The sequence below is a fragment of the Mastomys coucha genome, unplaced genomic scaffold (assembly GCF_008632895.1).
Source record: "Mastomys coucha isolate ucsf_1 unplaced genomic scaffold, UCSF_Mcou_1 pScaffold16, whole genome shotgun sequence".
Taxonomy (NCBI): Eukaryota; Metazoa; Chordata; class Mammalia; order Rodentia; family Muridae; genus Mastomys; species Mastomys coucha.
The window spans coordinates 94,301,872-94,322,824 of NW_022196898.1; the positions used below are offsets into that span (position 1 = coordinate 94,301,872).

At 41.9% G+C, this 20,953-nt stretch overlaps 1 protein-coding gene across 8 annotated transcripts in view; it reads left to right on the forward strand.

Moving 5' to 3' along the window:
* Positions 1 to 20,953, forward strand: part of Ttll7 (tubulin tyrosine ligase like 7) — a 136,221-nt gene that overhangs the window by 48,490 nt on the left and 66,778 nt on the right. For all 8 annotated transcript variants that reach the window (XR_004119896.1, XM_031375789.1, XM_031375787.1 and 5 more), the window contains 5 exons: positions 3,496 to 3,654; positions 6,562 to 6,778; positions 12,505 to 12,669; positions 15,956 to 16,114; positions 18,718 to 18,812. Coding sequence is in view for 7 of the 8 variants with exons in the window: in XM_031375789.1 (XP_031231649.1) it covers positions 3,496 to 3,654; positions 6,562 to 6,778; positions 12,505 to 12,669; positions 15,956 to 16,114; positions 18,718 to 18,812 (795 nt within the window). In the remaining variant the exon portion in view is untranslated. The remainder of the gene's footprint in view (positions 1 to 3,495; positions 3,655 to 6,561; positions 6,779 to 12,504; positions 12,670 to 15,955; positions 16,115 to 18,717; positions 18,813 to 20,953) is intronic.

The window sequence follows — 20,953 nt, forward strand, 5'->3', positions numbered from 1 at the left end:
AAAAAAAAAAACCAAAAAAAAAAACCAAACAAAAAAACCCAAACGATTGATACATGTTCAGTTTCTGGTTAAATCTCCTGAGGAGTCACTTGTTGCATTATGTGCTCTTTGTTTAGTGGCTTGTAAGCATCACACTTTCCAAGTGCTATTCTAGATGTATGCACGCATGCTCCTAGACACATGTACCCATACTCAGTCAGGATTATGCATGCATCTCTGAGGTCAGGAACTAGAATAATCATCCTTCGTGTGAGAAACTGGTAACAGGTGCTCAAATGTTTTGTTGGAAAAAAACTGTAGAATTTTTATGCAGTTTATATTTCTGTTAGTTAGATTTAGGTTTGGCTTTTCTTTCTTTCTTTCTTTCTTTCTTTTTTTGGCTTGAGAGTGTCTAGTGACCAACAGTATTTTTGAAAGAATGGAGTTTTTACTAGAAAAAAAATCATAGAACCATGCATATAATTAAAGATTAAATGTTGATATTATTCATGTGTATGTTTTTAATTATACAGTTATTCTTATAATTTTACAGCTTATACATCAAAAGTAATAATTTTTATATAGGTGAGATACAAAAGATACTAGTCACATACATAAAGAAAAGTACCATCTGGGTTGTTTTAAAGATTTCTGCTCTAATAAGAGCCTTAACTCAGCCTAATTTCAGGTCATTGTTAAATATAATAAATGATTGTAAAGGTGCTAACACAAAACTACAACATTAACACAAATTTTATTTAAAAAAAAATCAAAATATCAAATTAGTCAACATTTTCCCTTCTTTGAATTGAGATTATCTGGTTGCAAGATTAACAAACACTAAGCAAATGTAGTTGGAAATTGTATCATTTCCTGTCTCATGGTGGTAATGTCATGTTTGTGTACATGCACAGGAAAGAGTTAGAGGAAGAGCGAAAGGAAGGGGGAAGGGTCGGGAGGGAGAGGTAGGGGGAGGAAGGGGAGGGAGGGAGAGGGAGGGGAAGAGGGGACAGGTGTGTTGTGATGTGTACACACTTGTGTCTGCTGTATATCCTCCTCTGTCACTCTCTGCCTCATTTCCTGCAGACAATGTCTCACTGAATCTGGAGCTGGGCTACGGGTAATGCCAGTGATCCTCCTGCCTCTGCTTCCCTGTAGTACTGGGGCTCTAAGTGCATATGTGGCTGCACCTCAGTATTTACTTAGGTTCTGGGAATTTGAAGTTATGTTCACATGCTTGCTTAGTGAGCAGTCTTACCCACTGACCTATCACCCAAAGTCACTTAAACACCTGCACACATGCACATACACATGCATATCCCACACACCACATACATACACCACACAATACCAAATACATATACATGTATATCATTCACACCTCACAAACATACCCCATAATACCACACACACTGCACATACAAATACCATGCACATACAATCATACCACACACATACCATACATACCACATATACACACTACACCCTCACATCACACACACCGCACATACAAACACCATGCACACACAATCATACCACATAAACACACTACACCCTCACATCACACACACCGCACATACAAACATCACGTACACACAATCATACCACGCACACACCATACATACCACATATACACACTACACCCTCACATCACACACACCGCACATACAAACACCATGCACACACAATCATACCACATAAACACATTACACCCTCACATCACACACATACCACCTACATATACTACACATATATAACACACATATCACACCACATACATACACCATGCACACACAAACACCATACATATGTATGCACCACACACATACCACACACATAGTACACAAACAAACCCATCATACACACCACATATACATACAATATATACACACACAAACATATACCACACATGCATATATTCATATCACACATACCCCTCCCCATACACACTATGTACCACACCACACACACACACACGTGCACACACCACATATACATACCATATACCACAACACACACACACATGCACGCATACACACATATACATCACATACTGCATAGCATACCACACATGTACATACAAACACACATACATACCTATATATCACACCTCCCCCCCACACACACATTCACACACCAGGAACATCTTAAGGAAAGTTCTTGGCATGCGTTAACTGTGTGAATATCTAGCTGTTCCACACACTGGTGATGCTCCTCTGCATAGGCTCCTCTCAGATCTTAGCCTCTGCTTTTGTGCTGTCGTGTCTCCTGTGGTTGTATTTTCATTTGGGCAACCTTATTTGCAGACAATACTCGTGATCACTACATATTTAGAAGAAAAAAATTTCTCCTTTGAAAACACTTTCTTAAAGGCTGGCAAGCTGTTAGGATTACTGGATGCTCTCCCAGAGGGACGCGGGCTTGAGTCCCAGCTCCCACATGGCAGCTCACAACCCTCTGTAACTCCAGCTCCAGAGTATCTGATGCCCCTATGGCTTCTTCAGGCACCAAGGAGAGTGCACAGATAAAATGTGCTTATATATTTAGTAAAGTCTAAAAATAAAACATTATCCTTAATAATATTTAAAAAAATCATTCTTCATTTTCATTTTTTATTGGGAATTGATTGATAAGTAAGTATAAAATACTTAACATTTTGGATAAATCAAAAAGAAAACATTTCTTCAGGCCTACCTACTCGTACAAATTTGTAATTGTAGCTACTTTGGGAGATGAGACAGGAGAATTACGAGTTCCAGGCCTGCCCAGGCAATTAACAAGCCTTGTTTTAAAATACAAAGTACAGAGAAGGCAGTGGTATGCTCAATGGTGGAACACTTGCACATGGGGGGGGGGCTTCTGGTCAAGCTCTGGTACCTCCACTCACTCCCTCCCCCCACAAATGTCTTACACCTAGCAGTGCCATCAGATGATAGATCATAATAGGCGGCATAATCCTAGCATATGCAAGAGAATCAGCGGACAGACTGTGGACTCAGAGATGGAGGTAGCTGTCTCAGAACAGTGGCGGAACTCCAAAGCAACCGCATAGAAAGAAGTCAGGAATTGCTATCTATGGTGGATGACACAGGGGACTGGGACACCAGGGACAGGCGGCAGTATAAATGTGCTTCCTGTACCTTCCATGAGAGCTAGCTAGTGCTGATACTTGTTTACTTGCCCCATCGTGCCTTTGAGGGCTTAGCCTGTCTGGAACTCCACTGAAGGCAGGGGTGGGGCTTCCTCACCTATTGCACCAGGGCCTAACACAGCACACACTCAAATAATTATCCATGGAATTAAAATATAAGTGAGTGTGTGATGGGGCAGAATTTCTTGTCTCCTTAGGTAGTTGATATTTCATCTGGGCTATTGTCTATTACATTTTCTTCACAACAAGTAAAGGAACAAATGAAAGAAAAGGGGAAGTCAACGTCTTCATAGTATAACTGTTACAGAAATAAGATTTATTTCATTTGAATAGAATTTATGTCTCCTCTTGCCTCTGGCTTACAGAATGATCAAGTCTCGGCCTATGGATTACACTTTCGTTCCACGAACCTGGATTTTCCCTTCTGAATATACTCAATTCCAAAACTATGTGAAAGAATTGAAGAAAAAACGGAAGCAGAAAACTTTTATAATAAAACCAGCTAATGGTGCGATGGGTCATGGGTAGGTTCATTCTTTTTTCCTGGAAAATATAAACATTGCAAAATGAGAGAAGATGTATGCACAATTACTTATGCATGAGTATCATAGTAAAAAAGCAATATGCTTCTAACTATCATGTTCTTATGATTACATCTTCTAAAAGACTTTAGTAATCCAATTAAAAAGTAATCAAGACTTGTGAGACTTTAAAGAAATAATAACACGCAGGGGAAAGTTTATTTCCTTATTTATTCACAAACAAGACGCATGCTCATAGTAATTTCAACGCTATTGGCAAATAAGGTGAATCGCTGCACTATAGCTAAATTAGCTTGGAGAACAAAGTGGAAAGCATTGTCTTGTCATAATGAGAATGCTTGAGGCAAAATGTGTATAGCCTTGCTTTATAAATAAGTGTTTTCCTTTGGTAGCCATGGCAACTGGATGGAGGCTGCACAGGACATGTTTTAAGTTAACACACCAAAGAACTAGACAGTTTATTCAGGAGTAGAATCCACAGCATACAGTTTTGATTCTCTTTGCTTATGTTTAGTTTTCTGTAGTGCACTTTTTAAGAGAAAGTTGGCTATTTTTCATTTTTATCAAAATCCACGTGACTCATTTGAACTTGTTTAAAATTTAAAGTGATATAGTGCGAGAGATGCTTGGAAATGCTAGTTGTTTTTTCTTTTTTTTTTTTTTTTTTTTGTTTTTTTTTTTTTTTTTTTTTTTTTTTTTGGTTTTTTGAGACAGGGTTTCTCTGTGTAGCCCTGGCTGTCCTGGAGTTCACTCTGTGGATCAGGCTGGCCTTGAACTCAGAAATCTGCCTGCCTCTGCCTCCCAAGTGCTGGGATTAAAGGCATGTGCCACCACTGGCCAATTTTATTTTATTTTATTTTTATTTTAAGAAAACATTTAACTTGTGAGCACGATGCACTGATTCAGTCGTGCGTTATGTTCAAGCTTGATATGCACACGCTAAGAAGTGTGTTAGTAAGTGGAGATTTTGTGCCAGTTGATGAGTACCATGTTAGCCCCCTGTTACCCATTAGTGCAAAGGAAGGTTGGGGAGGAGTGAGGGTGGGTCCATGGCTCTCGGTTTTTGTGTTCAATAAATGCCTATGAGTATTTGTAACACATATTTGCTAGCAATGCAGAGACGATGGGAAACCTTATGGAAAGGACACTCTCTGCAGAGTAGAGTAGGATTATTCGGTATAGTATCATAGTGAATGGGCACAGGAGGCCTCTGTTAACCTGCTGGCTAGATCCACTTCCTTACTGCTCTGTCTAGTGTCCTATTACTGAAAGTGGGCTACCGAAGGCTGCAGCTACCAGAGTGGAGCCGTTTAACTACCATAGCGGAGCCATTTAACTACCATAGTGGAGCCATTTAACTACCATAGTGGAGCCATTTAAGTACCATAGTGGAGCCATTTAACTACCATAGTGGAGCCATTTAACTACCAGAGCTGAGCCATTTAACTACCAGAGCTGAGTCATTTAACTACCAGAGCTGAGCCATTTAACTACCAGAGCTGAGCCATTTAACTACCAGAGCTGAGCCATTTAACTACTATAATGGAGCCATTTAACTACCATAGCTGAGCCATTTAACTACCATAGTGGAGCCATTTAACTACCATAGTGGAGCCATTTAACTACTATAATGGAGCCATTTAACTACCATAGCTGAGCCATTTAACTACTATAATGGAGCCATTTAACTACCATAGCTGAGCCATTTAACTACCATAGTGGAGCCATTTAACTACCATAGCTGAGCCATTTAACTACCATAGCTGAGCCATTTAACTACCATAGTGGAGCCATTTAACTACCATAGCAGAGCCATTTAACTACCAGAGCCGAGCCATTTAACTACCAGAGATGAGCCATTTAACTACCAGAGATGAGCCATTTCCCCTTTCATTTTGATCTTTTTTTTTTTGTTTGCTAAATTTTGTAGCTAATCAAGAGCATATTTTTTAAGGTTTATATTCTTGAAATGTTTGCTTATTGTATAGTATCACATCTTGTCTCTTATCTGTCACAGCAGTTTTTGTTTTGCTGTATAGTAAGCACTTCAGAATACCGTGTGATTTCATTTTCCTACTATTTTTACTCTCAACCTTTTGTGTATCAAGTTCTAAAGGGGCCCTTTCTCGATGACACTGTAATTAGACCAATTTTTAAAAACCCGTTTCTCAAACCCACACTTTTTAAGCCACTCTGTTGACATTTGATTTAGTTTCTTCTGTCATTTGGCTCTTTGTTTTATTGTATCCATATCACGCTTGCTATATTTCATGTCACTAAATTTTTCCTCATGACTTCGCACGCCTCTGTGTAAATGTTATTTTATTGCAGCCCCTTGAAATCATATAGTCATTTCTTCTGTTGTAGATATTTCATGCTAGGCAGATCAAAGAAAGCTGAGTTCATCTAGAAAGCCACGGCAGGTCAAAGAAAACACGCAGGAACCCGTCCGCTCTAGGAAACACGCAGGAATCTGTCTGCTCTAGGAAACACGCAGGAACCCATCCGCTCTAGGAAACACACAGGAACCTGTCCGCTCTAGACCCAGCCTCAGGGCTAGGAGCAGCTGACAGAACCACAGCTCGCCTGGGATTGAGTAACGGAACAACAGAATTAGTTAAAATGTGGAAAGCTCTGCCCCATAGAACTTAGAGCTATTTCCCTCTCTTCTGTTCTTCCCCCCTCCTCGCTCAACTGTAAAATATTCTCTGGATGTTGCAAGCTTTCGTTTAGCTTCTGACACTACCCCACTCATTGCTCTTGTGGAGGCAGAATTCTGAAATTTTCTGTAACACTGTTCTCTCTCCCTGACTACATAGATGACATTTTTTTCCCCTGGCTTCTCAACCTCCATATAAAATTTTTTTCATTTGTTTTCTTTAAACTTAGGATTTCATTGATAAGAAATGGGGATAAAATTCCATCTCAGGATCATTTGATAGTTCAAGAATACATTGACAAGCCTTTCCTAATGGAAGGCTACAAGTTTGATTTACGGATTTATATTTTGGTTACATCCTGTGATCCATTAAAGATATTTCTCTACCATGATGGGCTTGTGCGAATGGGGACTGAGAAGTACATCCCACCAAATGAATCCAACTTGGTAAGTGACAACAGAGAACTTAGTTACTGCTCATTTGTTCAATGTTTAAATCATCATGTGTAAGGACTGTATGACTTGACGTTCCATGTCCTGATGGCTGAATGAATCATGTGCTTTCCACTGACGGACAGTGATGTGGAAACTAGACGGAACATCCGGTTAGGTCATTAGGAAGAGGTGCTCTCACTGATTTGGTTTCTGAGCTTTCGTCTATGCCGTGCCCTCTTTAGGAACGATTGCACTATAAATGAAGTCAGTGCAGTGTGGGAAATAGAGTGAAGTGCAGGGATCACGAGGTTCAGCTCCCCCACGAGGAGCTGACATTTGACGAAGCTTCATGTAAAAGGTATAGTATGGACATGGAAACGTGGAAGAAAGCATGTAGGTAAAAGCGGGAGTTACTCAGCATCAGGGTTATTTCACAGTTGGCAGAGGGAGGCGGGGTTCTCCGACCACTCATGAAGTGAAGGGGAAAGTGCTCAGTGCTCCTGTGTGCATTGAGAGATCTAGTGCATGACCCATTTCAGAAGTGTTTTCCAGGAATGCTTCCTTTGTACAGCAGTTAGTACTCATTGAAGTTGCAAATATAACTTACCTTGAAGATAATAAACTGCGATTTATTGCTTATGCATGCCAAATTGTAAATTATCATTCATACTTAAACATGTAGCTAACTTCTAATCTTATATTTCCAATATGCCAACTGTAAGAAAATTCACAGTGTTATTGTTTCTTAGCGTCCCAAAGGTCCCGTATTATTCTCTTCTAACATTTGCATATACTTCTAGAAAGACTGGCCATTTCAAAATTAAATAGTGGCTGACCCACAAAGTTGTCAGCATTGGTAAATTAAAAGTTTTACATACCTGGGAAGGAAGAGAAGAGGGAACTATAAGAACATTAGGAAAAGACGTTAGGATGGAGGAGTGTCTTATTATGGTTGGAAGGTTTGTTTCTAACTCACAGCAAGTAATGTTTGAAGTGTACAACATTCCCTAGAATTATGATATTTTTGGAGAAACATAAACACAGTGTGTGACTCCATAGTAGCAACAGTCTATTGGAGAGGTAGGAAAGTAGGACTATCTGATGGCACGTGTCAGTGGATTCCTGAAGTCGAGGGAGCTATGGCAATGCATGGTGGGCCATCTTTCTAGATGGAATCTAACTCCAAAAGAAGAATGAGGGATGAGCTAGCCAGGCCCCAGAGTGGCGGGGAGCACTACACAAAACAGGTTTAGGGAAAAGAATAGGAAAGGTCTGAGTATGGGAGACCAGACACGACTTCAGTCTGAGATGAGAGATGATTCTGAAATCGGGGCATAGATTTGAGGTAGTCTGATGGTACCTGGCCTGGGTCTGTGGGATGAGGGAAATTAAAAGAAACTGAAGAGTGTTTGGCCTGGACATTTGGGGGATGAGCTATACTCTCATGGAGATGGAGTTCAGGAGTTCTTGAAGGCTTTGTGGAAAATTAACATATTTGGCCTTGATCTTCAACTGGACCGGTTCTAAGAGGATTTGGTTATTCACAGATGAACTATCTGATCTATGTGCTTCATTTGGGGCATGTCAGTTTGTAGATTATACTTTAAATAATTAGAATGGGTAAGAGTGTGTCATACACGTAAGGTGATGATGTCTCCTGATGATGTGAGACAGGATAAGGCTTGCAGGGTTCTATTCTGAAATATTAAGCTATGCATACATAGTAAGTTCACTGGGCTAGAGGGTCATAATAAGAGCCTGGGAGAAGAGAGGTAAACCCCCATGCCCTATTTTAATAGTTGCTTTTGAACATTTAAGTGCCTGGCTTTGGTTCCTTACATATGTAGAAAAAGGTAAGTCTACTTAAATGCCACTATCTATCACTTATCTTTATGATTGCAATACTAAATCCACAGGGGGTTGTGTGAAGAAAAAAAACCTTAAAATATTATGGAAATTGATTGTATAGTTATATAAAATATTATTTTTTAATCAATGAACTATAAGAGCAGTTTCTTTGGTAGTTTGGGATGGCATGCTATTGAGTGGGTCATTTAAATCCAATTTCTAATTTTTAAAATAGTGAATATACATCTTTTATTAGATCTTGTATTTCCCTAGGAAATTATATTGTAAACTTAATTATAGTTATTAATAAGTTTATCAGTATCATTGCATGTAATTTGGTTCATGACAGAGATCATGGTAGAGATTTTAAATGTTGAAATAGAGCATTCATTTCTTGTTTTGTTTTTGCTTTGCTTTTCTGAGCGAGCATCTCATGCAGCCTTGGCTGGCCTAGACTCACATATTTAGCCAGAGATGAGCTTAAGCTTTGGATTCTCTTGTCTCCATCTTCTAAATTCTAGAATTACAGACACATGTCAACATGCTCACCCTCAGTAGTGACTGGTCCACCCTTGGGAAGTCTGCTTTATACCAACCCATGTGAGCCTTTGTGATAACATGCAGTGTTGGAAATGGCTACACAGTTTAATGCCTGCAGGTTTTTTGGGGTCCTTCCTACACTTTCTTCTATGGTTGTTCCTTAAATATTGCATAATGATTAAAAAGAAATATTTTCAGTAGCAATAGGCACACAGATTAATAAGCAAGTAGCTGCCATGACTGTCTCTGTTTATTTGCCTTAAAGATTTTATTTAACATACAGACCTATAATATACATATATATGATATACATATTACAGGATACATATGTAAATATACACATATAATATACATATACATATATATCTATATAATATGCCTATATTATACATATATATGTGTGTGTGTGCATATATTCACTGATGCAAAATTTCTATTCAAAACAATCTTGGGGAGTAAGGTTAGGAAAAGGGTGGGAATTAAATATAGATTTTATTAATGTTTATGCTAACTTGAAACATAATGGGAAAAATGAGATATTTACTGAGGGATAAGTGAAGTTTTAGGTTTTAGATTCAAGTTTAAAGAAAATAGTGCTAACAAATAGGTGTGGTGCTACTTGAGTTTGAGGCAAGATTATCATGAGTTTCATCCACTGTGAGCTACACAGTGAGTTCCAGGTTATCCAGTGAGATCATATTGCAAAACAAACAAACAAACACACACACACACATACACACACACACACACACATACACACACACACACACATACACACACACACACACACACACACACACACACACACACACACAAACAAGCTTCATCTTAAACAGCAAAATAACATGAAAAGTCTAAAACACAAATGCCATAAACAGGGCTAGCTCAGTCTCAAGCTTGCCCTGAAGAAATCTGTAGACACCATGTAGACAGTAGACAGCCTGTAGATATCTGTAGAGATCATGTAGACATCTGTAGACATTTGTAGACAGCATATAGACATCTATAGACAGCATGTAGATATCTGTAGAGCTCATGGAGACAGCATGTAGATATCTGTAGAGCTCATGGAGACAGCATGTAGATATCTGTAGACAACATGTAGATATCATGTAGACATGGTGTGGACATCTGTAGACAGCATGTAGACATCATGTAGATACCATGTAGACATATGTAGACAGCATGTAGACATCTATAGACATCATGTAGACACCATGTAGACATATGTAGATACCATATAGACATCTGTAGACATCATGTAGACATATGTAGACACCATGTAGACAGTATGTAGACAGTCTTATCAAATATGCAGTGACTGCCTGGTGCTACCAGGTGCTCTGCCTGCCAGGGGGTCCAGGTGTGCTCTCAGTCGGTACAGTGCAGGGACAGATGTGTTTATAGTACTGTGTTTTGGGGACAGATGTATTTGTAGTCCTGTGTCTTGGGGACAGATATGTTTGTAGTCCTGTGTCTTAGGTACCCTGCTTCCTATGCTTTCATGTTTTAATTGCTTTTTAAAAGATGTAGAATGTTTCTTAGAAAATTCCTTTCTCAAGTAAATTTGAATAAACAATGTATGTGGGTTAATGAAGGGCTAATGAAGTAGTTTTACTCAGCTACATCGAGTTTCATTTTTTAATTTTTGCCTGTGATGTCATTCATTGGTATTTTGATTGTGGATATCATAAATAATTAGTCATCCTGCAGTACTAACATTCATGGTCTCCTTGAGGGTAAGGTGCCATTTTATCTCACTGGAAAATTTTTAAGCAATCCAAGTCATCAGTTGGGACAGTTTGGAGGTTTATGGTTTTAGTTAACATATATTAATTATATTATAATGGGCTTCATTCTGACATTCTCATATATGCACTTGACATATTTTGATCATATTTCCCCACCCCAGTGCCCTTTCTTGCCCTCCTCATACCCTCTCTCTTCCTAGGTGCCTTCTTTTATACTTGCATGTCTTCCTTCCTTCCTTCCTTCCTTCCTTCCTTCCTTCCTTCTTTCTTTCCTTCCCTCCCTTCCTTCCTTCCTTCCTTTCTTCCTTCCTTCCTTCCCTTCCCTTCCCTTCCCTTCCTTCCTTCCTCCTTCCTTCCTTCCTTCCTTCCTTCCTTCCTTCCTTCCTTCCTTCCTTCCTTCCTTCCTTCCTTCCTTCCTTCCTTCCTTCCTTCCTTCCTTCCTCTCTCTCTCTCTCTCTCTCTCTCTCTCTTTCTTTCTTTCTTTCTTTCTTTCTTTTTTTCTTTCAGTTTCATTGTGTTCCTTACTGGGCCACAGGGAAGGGCTTGTTTACAGGAGCATAAGCACCTTACTAGGGTCTGTGCTACTGAAATCTCCCTCCTTCCCTCCCTCCCTCCCCCCCTCTGTCTCTCTTTCTCCTTCTCTCCAACAACCACTTCCTGTAGATCCCTCAGTGAGGTGAGTGGTGCCTCCATGAATGGACACTGATTATTCTAATCCTCTGCATGTCTAGTGCAAGTAGTTACAGCTTTTTTGAATTCATGAGTGCAGTTGCCATGTCTATCCAGAATACAGCATTCTGCAACATCCCTTCTCCAGCTCTTATGCTCGTCCTTTTCCCTTTCCTGTGGCATCCACTAAGCTTTGGAGGAGCGGGGAATACAGGTGTTCTATAGCTAGGAACACTCAGCTGTTCATGTGGGCTTATCCCCTAGACCAATTAGGAGTCTCTGACATTAGCAAGCCCACTGCATAAAGAAGCCTCTCTTGTCAAAACTAGCAGCCCTGCTAACCTAGGGGCACAGGCATCCTTACTGTGAAGGCAGTTTGTCAAGGTTTACAGTACGTGGATTCCTTACTGTGTAATGGTCCCTGAGTCCAAACAGGATGTTTGTTGGCTATCCCGTTAATATCCCGTTAATACTTGTCGCCCTAGCAGCAGTAGGCGCATGCCTTGCAGGCATCAGCAGGAGTGCCCCAGCACTCATAGCAACTTCAGCGCCTTGCAAATGTCCCAGCAGGGAAAAGTTTTCAGCTCAGATACAGTTGGATACCTTCATTTTCTTTGAGCAAAGCAAGCAATGTCTTCCGCAGTAATGTCTAGTGTTGATGGGGACTCAGTGGCGGTAGCAGTTGCGTGTATTGTTTTGGGGGGTCACTGGGCTCTCATTGATCAACATCAATGTTTCAGCTCCCTCTTAGCACCAGGGCTTTCTTTGATCAGCCTATGGCTTCTGGGAAAAGCTTTATCCATCAATGCTGGTTATCTCTGAGGTTAAGAACTTTTAAGTTGTGTCAGGTCCTCGATGTTCTCTTTTTCCCATGACACCTCATGGTTGTGGCTCTCCCAGGGGGTAACACTTTGTTCTTCCTCCTTACAGACACAGTTATACATGCATCTGACCAACTACTCCGTGAACAAACACAACGAACGGTTTGAACGCAATGAAACTGAAGACAAAGGCAGCAAACGTTCAATCAAGTGGTTTACAGAATTCCTCCAGGCCAATCAACATGATGTTACTAAGTTCTGGAGTGATATTTCAGTAAGATTATTGTATTCTGTAACTGCAAATATATTTCACTAGCATTAAATTTAAATACCAGCAAACTTTTTAAAAAGAGTATATAGTGCCTGAGAGTGAGCAGAAGAGATTTGGTTTTGTTTATTAAAAAAGCTGACCTTGTGACAGGCCTTGGAAAGTAAGAGCCTCATTTCTAGGGATAGGTATTTTAATGAACCTTCACCAATCACAGGGAATGGAGTTATGCAATCAGGAGAGATACACAGGGTATTACATAGACCTGTGGGAGGTTCCTACTGAAATGGTGTGTGGACCATTGCATCTGAAAAGTAAGTTGTAATTTGATGAGGGTTGGAGATCATTCAGGCTTGTTTTCAAAATGCTTTCTATTTGTATGTGTTGGCTTGTGTGTGTGTGTGTGTGTGTGCCATCGCATGTGTGTGATTAGAAGATATGTGTGAGAGTGTTGATTTTTCTTCTGAAGACATTTGAGGATCAAACTAGGGTCATCGGATTTGGTGGCAAGGGCCTTTACCTATTGAGCTGTTTTGACCTCATTCAATTTTTAACACAGGAGAATAATATGATTAATATGATCAAATGTATGCATCTGGAAGATGCATTTCAAAACAGGTGTAGAATGGGTTAAAACAAACAGCAACAAGGCCACTTGGGAAGCTTTTATAAGTAGCTGGGCAAAAGGATAGCTTAAAGTGAAGCATGGTGAAAGAGGGGCAAGAAGGTAAACACTGGGCTTATGTGGTTGTCCATGGTACGGAGGAAAGTCAAGGTCTCTCCATTTGCAGTAATAATGGCGAGGAAAAGGAATATGATTCAGAAACAGAATAGGGAGAAATTTATTTTTAAATCAGTGTGGAATTAGTTTTGAGAATGAAATTTTGCTTCTTTATACATTTATTATTTCATCCACCAACCGACCTATCCAATCCATCCATCCATCCACCCATCCATCTACCCATCCATTGACTTATCCAATCCACCCACCCATCTACTCATCCATCTACCTATCCATCCATGCATCCATCCATCCACTCATTAATTCAGAACATACTCCCAACTCTCACCTTCTGGCATTCTTTTTTTTTCCTTCTTTACCATATGAGTTTGGGTCTCTGAGAGAGTTCTCGCGAAGACATGACCTACTGAGCTGCTTTAGGGAGGGATGTAAGAGTGAAGGACCAGCCAGAAAACAGTGGTCATGATCTCTTCTTTAGACTCTGGCTTTAGACAGTAGTAGTTTCTCCACCAAACTGAATTAGATGAAATTGCTCACACAAGTCTGTGGAGGGCATGGGAATCAACTTGTTAGATCCCGAGGTATAATTTTTAGAGGTGAGCCTGAAATGCTAATGTAAGTCTTATCATTTCTGACACATTTCATGATCCCTACAAATCAGGATATTTTGTTAGTTATGAATAACCAATTAAATGAGAATATTTTTAAAATAATTGGATTACATTATTATAACTATTGAACTGCAGTGTATAAGTAGTCATTTGAACTGATCAATGTCTCTGGTGACAACACTGAGGATAATGCCCTTCTCTCCCTTTCATATGAAATTGCTTTCACCCAAAGGTAGGATATTTGACATGAGCCATGAGATGGATTCCTGAGAAACAACAGACCAGCGGTAGAACAGTAGTGAAATCGCTAACACTTAGTGAAGAGTTGCTCTGTGCATTGTGCTGAACTTGGTGTCTGGGCTCTTGGTGTCAGTCCTCTGGTGGTTTACATTTGGGAAAATGAGACACAGAGTTGAAGCAGCATGCTTGCACTGCCCAGAGAAGAAGCAGAAGAGCCGGGTGCATACCCTGATGTCAGACCTAGAGAGTCAAGATGTTTTCTGTGTTGCCTGTTCTCAGAAAGCAGGAGTTAGGAAGCCAATGTAAACAGAAGCCAGAAAAGATACTGGCTTTCCCCTAGTTCATGGCGTGTTTCCTCTTGGAAAAATTTTGATAGACAGTTCCAAAATACTTGTGTTGATTTTATGTGTATGAGTATTTTGCCTGAATATATGTGTGTGTGTGTGTGTGTGTGTGTGTGTGTGTGTGTGTGTGTGTGTGTGTGTTTGTACTGTATGTGGCTGGTAACTGTGGAGGTCAGAAGAGGGCATCAGATCCCCTGGACCTGGAGTTAGATGGTTGTGAGCGGCTGTGTGGGAACTGAACTCTGTTCCGTAAGAAGAGCTCTTTTCCATTGGGGCATCTCTCCAACAGTGATAGCCAGGATGCATTGCCTTCTCAGGGAAGCCTTTACCGAGGACAAACCAGTGCCATGAATAAAGGCAGCACCTATGGTCTCTTTCTTCCTACCCCCTTCAGGATCCCTTAACTGTCTTAGTTAGGGTTTTACTGCTGTGAACAGACACCATGACCAAGGCAACTCTTATAAGGACAACATTGGGGCTGGCTTACAGGTTCAGAGGTTCAGTCCATTATCATCGAGGCAGGAGCATGGCAGCATCCAGGCAGGCATGGTGCAGGAGGAGCTGAGAGTTCTACATCCTCATCTGAAGGCTGCTAGCAGAGTACTGACTTCCAGGCAGCTAGGATGAGGGTCTTAAAGCCCATGCCCACAGTGACATACCTACTCCAACAGGGCCATATCTTATGGTGCCACTCCCCGGGCTGAGCATATACAAACCAGCACACTTACGCTATTTGGGGAATGCTGCACTCTCCCTCAAATTGTTGTTCTTTGTAACTCTTCTCCATTTGTACAGGGCTAGCATATGCTCCTTGTTTTCTAACTTATTTGTTTATAAATGCTTTTGAGCATCTCTAATGCCAGGATTTGTTATGGACAGTGGCAAAAAAAAAAAAAAAAAAAAAAAAAAAAAAAAAAAAAAGAAAGAAAGGAAGAAAGAAAGAAAGGAAGAAAGAAAGAAAGAAAGAAAGAAAGAAAGAACAAGGGTCTTGTTCAAACAGATGAAAGCATCCATTGGTTTCATGCCCTAGGTAGGATGCATTTTCAGGCGTCGCCCCTCTTCAGGTGTGGTTGTGGAAGCCCCGTCTGGCAAGATGCTCCAGGAAGATAGGACAGCACAGAGCCTCACTGGGAAGAAGTGCCATCTACTAGCAAAAATCAGAAAGTGTGGTAGAGAAATAGATGGGGAGAGAGCAGAGCTGGGGGTTGGGGAGCAAGGGCAGAACAGCTTGGGGAGCTGGTGCCAAATTGTGCCATGAAGCCACCAAAGATGCTAACTTTCCATATAGGCCATTTCTTAAACTGAAACTACATCCAAATAAAGCATGCCAATGCCTTTCATCACAATCCCAATAGGAGTTGGTGGTAAAGACTCTGATTGTCGCAGAACCTCATGTCCTGCATGCGTACCGGATGTGCAGACCTGGTCAGCCCCCAGGGAGTGAGAGTGTCTGCTTCGAAGTCCTGGGATTCGACATCTTGTTGGATAGAAAGCTCAAGCCATGGCTTCTGGAGGTAAGGTGTTCTCTAAGAAGTGTAAAAGCAACTCAAGCTGTCACAGTCCCCATGTGTTTAAAAACTGTGTTCCATATGTGTACTTGGCACAGGTGTCCCCAGCTCTCTGGCTGGAATGAGGCCATGAAAGAGAAGTATGTGGGAGGGAGTGAATGAGAATTCTGGGGATAGAACATTCCCAAGGATGAATTGATACGGTTTTTTATCATGACCCCAGTTCAACGTAGCATGAGCTTGATGACTCTTAGCTAGTGGCTGCCTAGACAATGAACTCTGGACCTTATATCTCCTCTGTGTGGGCACTGCCTCTGGACCCCATCTTTACTGTGTCTTTAAGCACTCTATGGAGATAAAGAATCCAGTTGATTCCCTTTTCAGTACCCAGTACTTAACACTGCAGGGGACATACCTTCTCCCTTATGGCTATCTGATATTTATGAAAACTGAATGTCTTTGGGTTTGCTGCCTGTACCCTCCAGTCATTATTAACTTTATTATAAGATTCACTTAACATATGGAGCAATGTAAAGAATATAAAAACAGCCTCTACTTGTGTCTTGCCCAGTCACGTTTATATTTGTGTTACTCACGAGGCCCCCTTAGAATCTTTGTCCGTCTGACTCCCATCCAGATGTCTCTCTAGGATTCCTGGTATGGTATCACAGAAGGATCCCGCCTTCTCGGGCTACTCCATGCTGTTTGTAGACATCTGTCAGGGAAACAGCACGTATTTGAACTGTTTGCAGAAGGAGTTATATTTTAAGGAACCTACTGCCACAGAAGCTCGAATCAACCATGGCCTTTCATTCCAGAGGGGTGTCCCTCTCTTAGGTTAGCTGTTTGACGTGAGAAATTGCATCATAGTCTCCAGGTTTTTGTAAGAAATCTGAATGAGTGAGATGTGAGATCCTGATTCAAAATGTACTTTGAAGGAAATTGGAGTGAGGGAGAGAAAGAGAAGAGTGTATTCATATATTCTGGGCAAATAGCTTGTGTTGTATGTCCAAGAACGTTCATTTTTCTGCTAGCTGGAATTTAGTCCAGCTTGGGTCCTAGAAATGAGACCTGTCTGAGTCATGTTGGCTCCTCTGCATCTACTGTTCGTGGACGGAAGAGCCTTTGTCTGTGCCTTAGGTAGGCCTTGAGTCTTGTTCCTGATATCGAACACGTTGACCCCTGGACTCATTTCCTACCTGTTTTCTTTTCCTCTGCTCCTGTTCTGGTCATTTATCCTTGATGGGTAGAAAAATGAAGGCACTCATGTTTCATGAGGAGGAAATGAAAGGATTTCTGGGAATAAGAAGTTTATAGAATGTGACGTAACCTTTGTAAAAGGCATTCGCTCACAGACACTTGCCATTAACTTGCTAAGTTACAGCTTACTGAACAATTGGATTCTGCATACTTTTTTAAACCTCTTAATAAACACATTTTTTATTCCTTATCCTTCATTGTTTATACCTTACTCAGCTCAGAATCATTAATAACAAACCCCATAGCATTGCTGACTGTGAGTAGTGGATATTTTGCATGTTCACATTCTTAAATGTACCGTTTTTTTTTCTTTTAGATATTTTCTTTATTTACATGTAAATTTCTCCATTCCCAGTTTCCCCTCCAAAAAACAAAGAAACAAACAAAAACAACAAAAACAAACCCCTGTTACCTCCCACTTCCCCATGCCTGCCACCCCGCCCTCTCCCACTTTCTGGCCCTGGCATTCCCCTACACTGGGGCACAGAACCTTCACAGGGCCGAGGTCCACTCCTCCTATTGATGATTGAATTTGCAATCCTCTACTATACACGCGCTGCCTGAACAATCAGACCCCTCCATGTGCAGTCTTTGGTTGGTGGTTGAGACCTGGGTGAGAGCTTGCTCTTCCTTTTGCTGCCAACCTGCAGTGTCAGAGACCTTCTGGCGCCACCCTGTGGAGTAAAGTGGGCTGTGTCTGAAGGAGAGAATGGCTAGCTATTTAGAATCTGGACAGTGATTGGCAAACTTAAGACATTTCCAAGCATTGAAAACATTTTCAGGATGGAAAATTGTGTCCAGTGTGTTGTTAGGATTGCTTTCCGAGTGATTGACCCAATCCTTGCAGAAATGGAGGGTAGTGAGTCACTATTGAGCTAGGAAGAGAGAAACCAAATTTGTATTTTAGGAAGCAATAGAATTCATCAGAAAGACCTTGGGTGGTGAAGAGGGAGCTGGTGGTTCCTGCATCCTAAGCAAACACACATGTGTAGCTATTACTATGTTGGCAATACCTTTATTATGGGTCTCTCCAACTTACAAGGTAAGTTGCATTTAACTTTCCTAGGGCTCGATGGGATGGGCCAGTGGTTGAAGAGAGTGGTTCAGGTAACGCTGGCAATTAACACTAAGCCTGTGGGTGGGAAAGCAGGTGCTTGTTGGTGGTTTTCTGTAGTTCTTTGCCCTAGGGTAATAGAAAAAACAGGTGTGGCGATGAGGCCCGGAGCATCTTCCATACAGAGCTCAGAGATTCATGACTGGAAATCTCACCTACATTTAAGAAACATGACTGGATTACGTATTGATCTCCAACATTCAACCAAACTCATTGTTTTCTCTGTAAATTTCAGATTAATCGAGCCCCAAGCTTTGGAACTGATCAGAAAATAGATTATGATGTTAAAAGAGGGGTTCTGCTGAATGCACTGAAGCTGCTGAACATCAGGTGAGGCATCTTCCCACTCGCTGGGGTCCCCCAAACCTCAGGTGAAACTTTCCTCTGCTTGCTAGGTTCCCCGAAACATCAGGTGAGCCTGTCTCCTGCTTACTGAGGTCCCTCAAACACCAAATGAGCCTTTTCCCTGCTTGCTGCAGTGTCCCCAAACATTGGGTGAGCTTGATCTTAATCTTTGGGGCCCCTCAAACACCAGGTGAGTCTTTCCCATACTCACTGGGGTCCCACACACATCAAGGGAGCCTTTCCCCCTCTTGCTAAGGTCCCCCACCTTTGGCACAGATAAGGCACTCACATGAGAAACTGGTTTTGCATTGTGAATCTCTTATATTTTGTATTTTTTTTTTCATTTCTGCTTTCTTCATTCCATTCTGCAAACCCACGTTGTTTTAAAACGCCTGTTTATTTCCCTGTGCCCTCTGCTTTTGTGTTGGCTGCAGCGCTTGCTGCAGGTAGTGAGCCGGGCGGTGCGCTCTACTGTGCTGGGCACTGGGGCGCCGCCAGGCGTTGGCGGAGCAAAAGGGATTGGAAAGGATGACTCAGGTCCTGCCAGAGGTCCGATACTCTGGGCTGTGGACTGAGTGTCTGTCTCCGCTCTCTGTCCCGCCGGGTGGGTGTTTAGCTTCGTGAAGCCACGGGATACCAGTCCGGGCAAGGAACAGAGGGAGACAGCTGCGGGGTTCCTTGACAGGTTCTAGCTCCTTGAGAGTCGCAGGCGACGCTGGACACCATAGAGGAGCTGAGAACGAATTGGGGGCCCCAGAGTGGCTCAGTCCGCCCTGAGGCTGAAGGGAGAGGGAGGACAGAGGCAGGAAGCTGCCGCCAGATGGTTCGGGCACGTCCGGTGCAAGTGGGCGAGGTCTGGTCTCGGGCTGTAAGCGCCAGGTCCACACAGCGCGTCTAGTTGAAAGGGGACAATGCATGGTTGTAAGATGTTTTATTATAAAAATGAGAGAGAAGAGATAGGAAAGTAGGGGCCGGCCATATCCATGTGGCCTGCATGGAGAGGGGGAAGGTAGGAGGAGAAAGTAAAGATAAGAAGAGGCTAAGAGGGGAGGGAGAGAAGAAGAGGAAGAGAAGAGGAGAGAAGAGAGGAGAAGAAGAGAAAAGGAGGGGGTAAACTGCCCCTTATATGGTGGGCTGGGCTATCTGTCTGTGGGGGCGGAGCATACCTGACTGTAGTCAGATGACTGTGGGGGTAGAGTCCAGCCAGAATGCTGGGAGCTTGGGGCATTGTCTACGCGATTGATAGCACAGGCTAGTGGAGTTGGAGGGCTTGTGGAATCAGCTATCCGTGTCTCCGCTGTTTCCGTCCTTCGTGAAATCTTTCACTGGGTCTCCTAAAGTTAGGACTCGCTCAACCAAAACACAGACTGCTTTTCCCGGTCCCACACTTTTGCTGCCCTATACAATTCTAAGCTTCTGCATTAAATCACAGAATTTACTCTAAGTACAAGGTTGGCTTGGTGTTGGTGTGGTAGGAGACCCTCTGACTTGCCTTCCTTCTCCTTGAAGGAAAGTTGAGCACAGAGCCACTCAGTAAATCGTAATCATGGATTCCTAACTTCGTGGGTCTTTCCTCTCTGGCTTCTGTACAAAAAGAAAATATGTCATTGCTCAGTGAGATGACGGACAGAGTGGGAAGAAAGATTTGAGGGGAGACATGCTGGGGCAGGGGCGAGTTGCTTGGAGGGCTCAGAGCCACCGAGTCAGCTATTTGAAATGCTATCACACAGGAAAGGCTTTGACCCATTATCACGGAGACAGGAAGATTGTGGGTTTGAAGCCAGCTTTGGATACATACAGCAAACCTGTGTCATCAAGGGAAAAAGAAGAGAGAGAGAAATCTATTTAACTTAGCCACTCTGTGCTGTGTGCCAGACTTTTGCCTTGAGAAACACAGCTCATGGCACCTGACTCGAGGGCCCTGATGATTGACCAGGGATTTTATGCCTAGCTCATTTTTATCACCACTCAAGACCTCTTGAAGGGTTATAGAATATGTTAAAGAATCTTTTGATTTAAAATCTTTGCTAGCATTTAGCAGTTGCTATTGAGATCTGGTTTTTCCTCGAAAGGCTTGACAAGGGAAGGCCATGAAGTCTGGCTGGACATCTGCACATGGCTTCTGT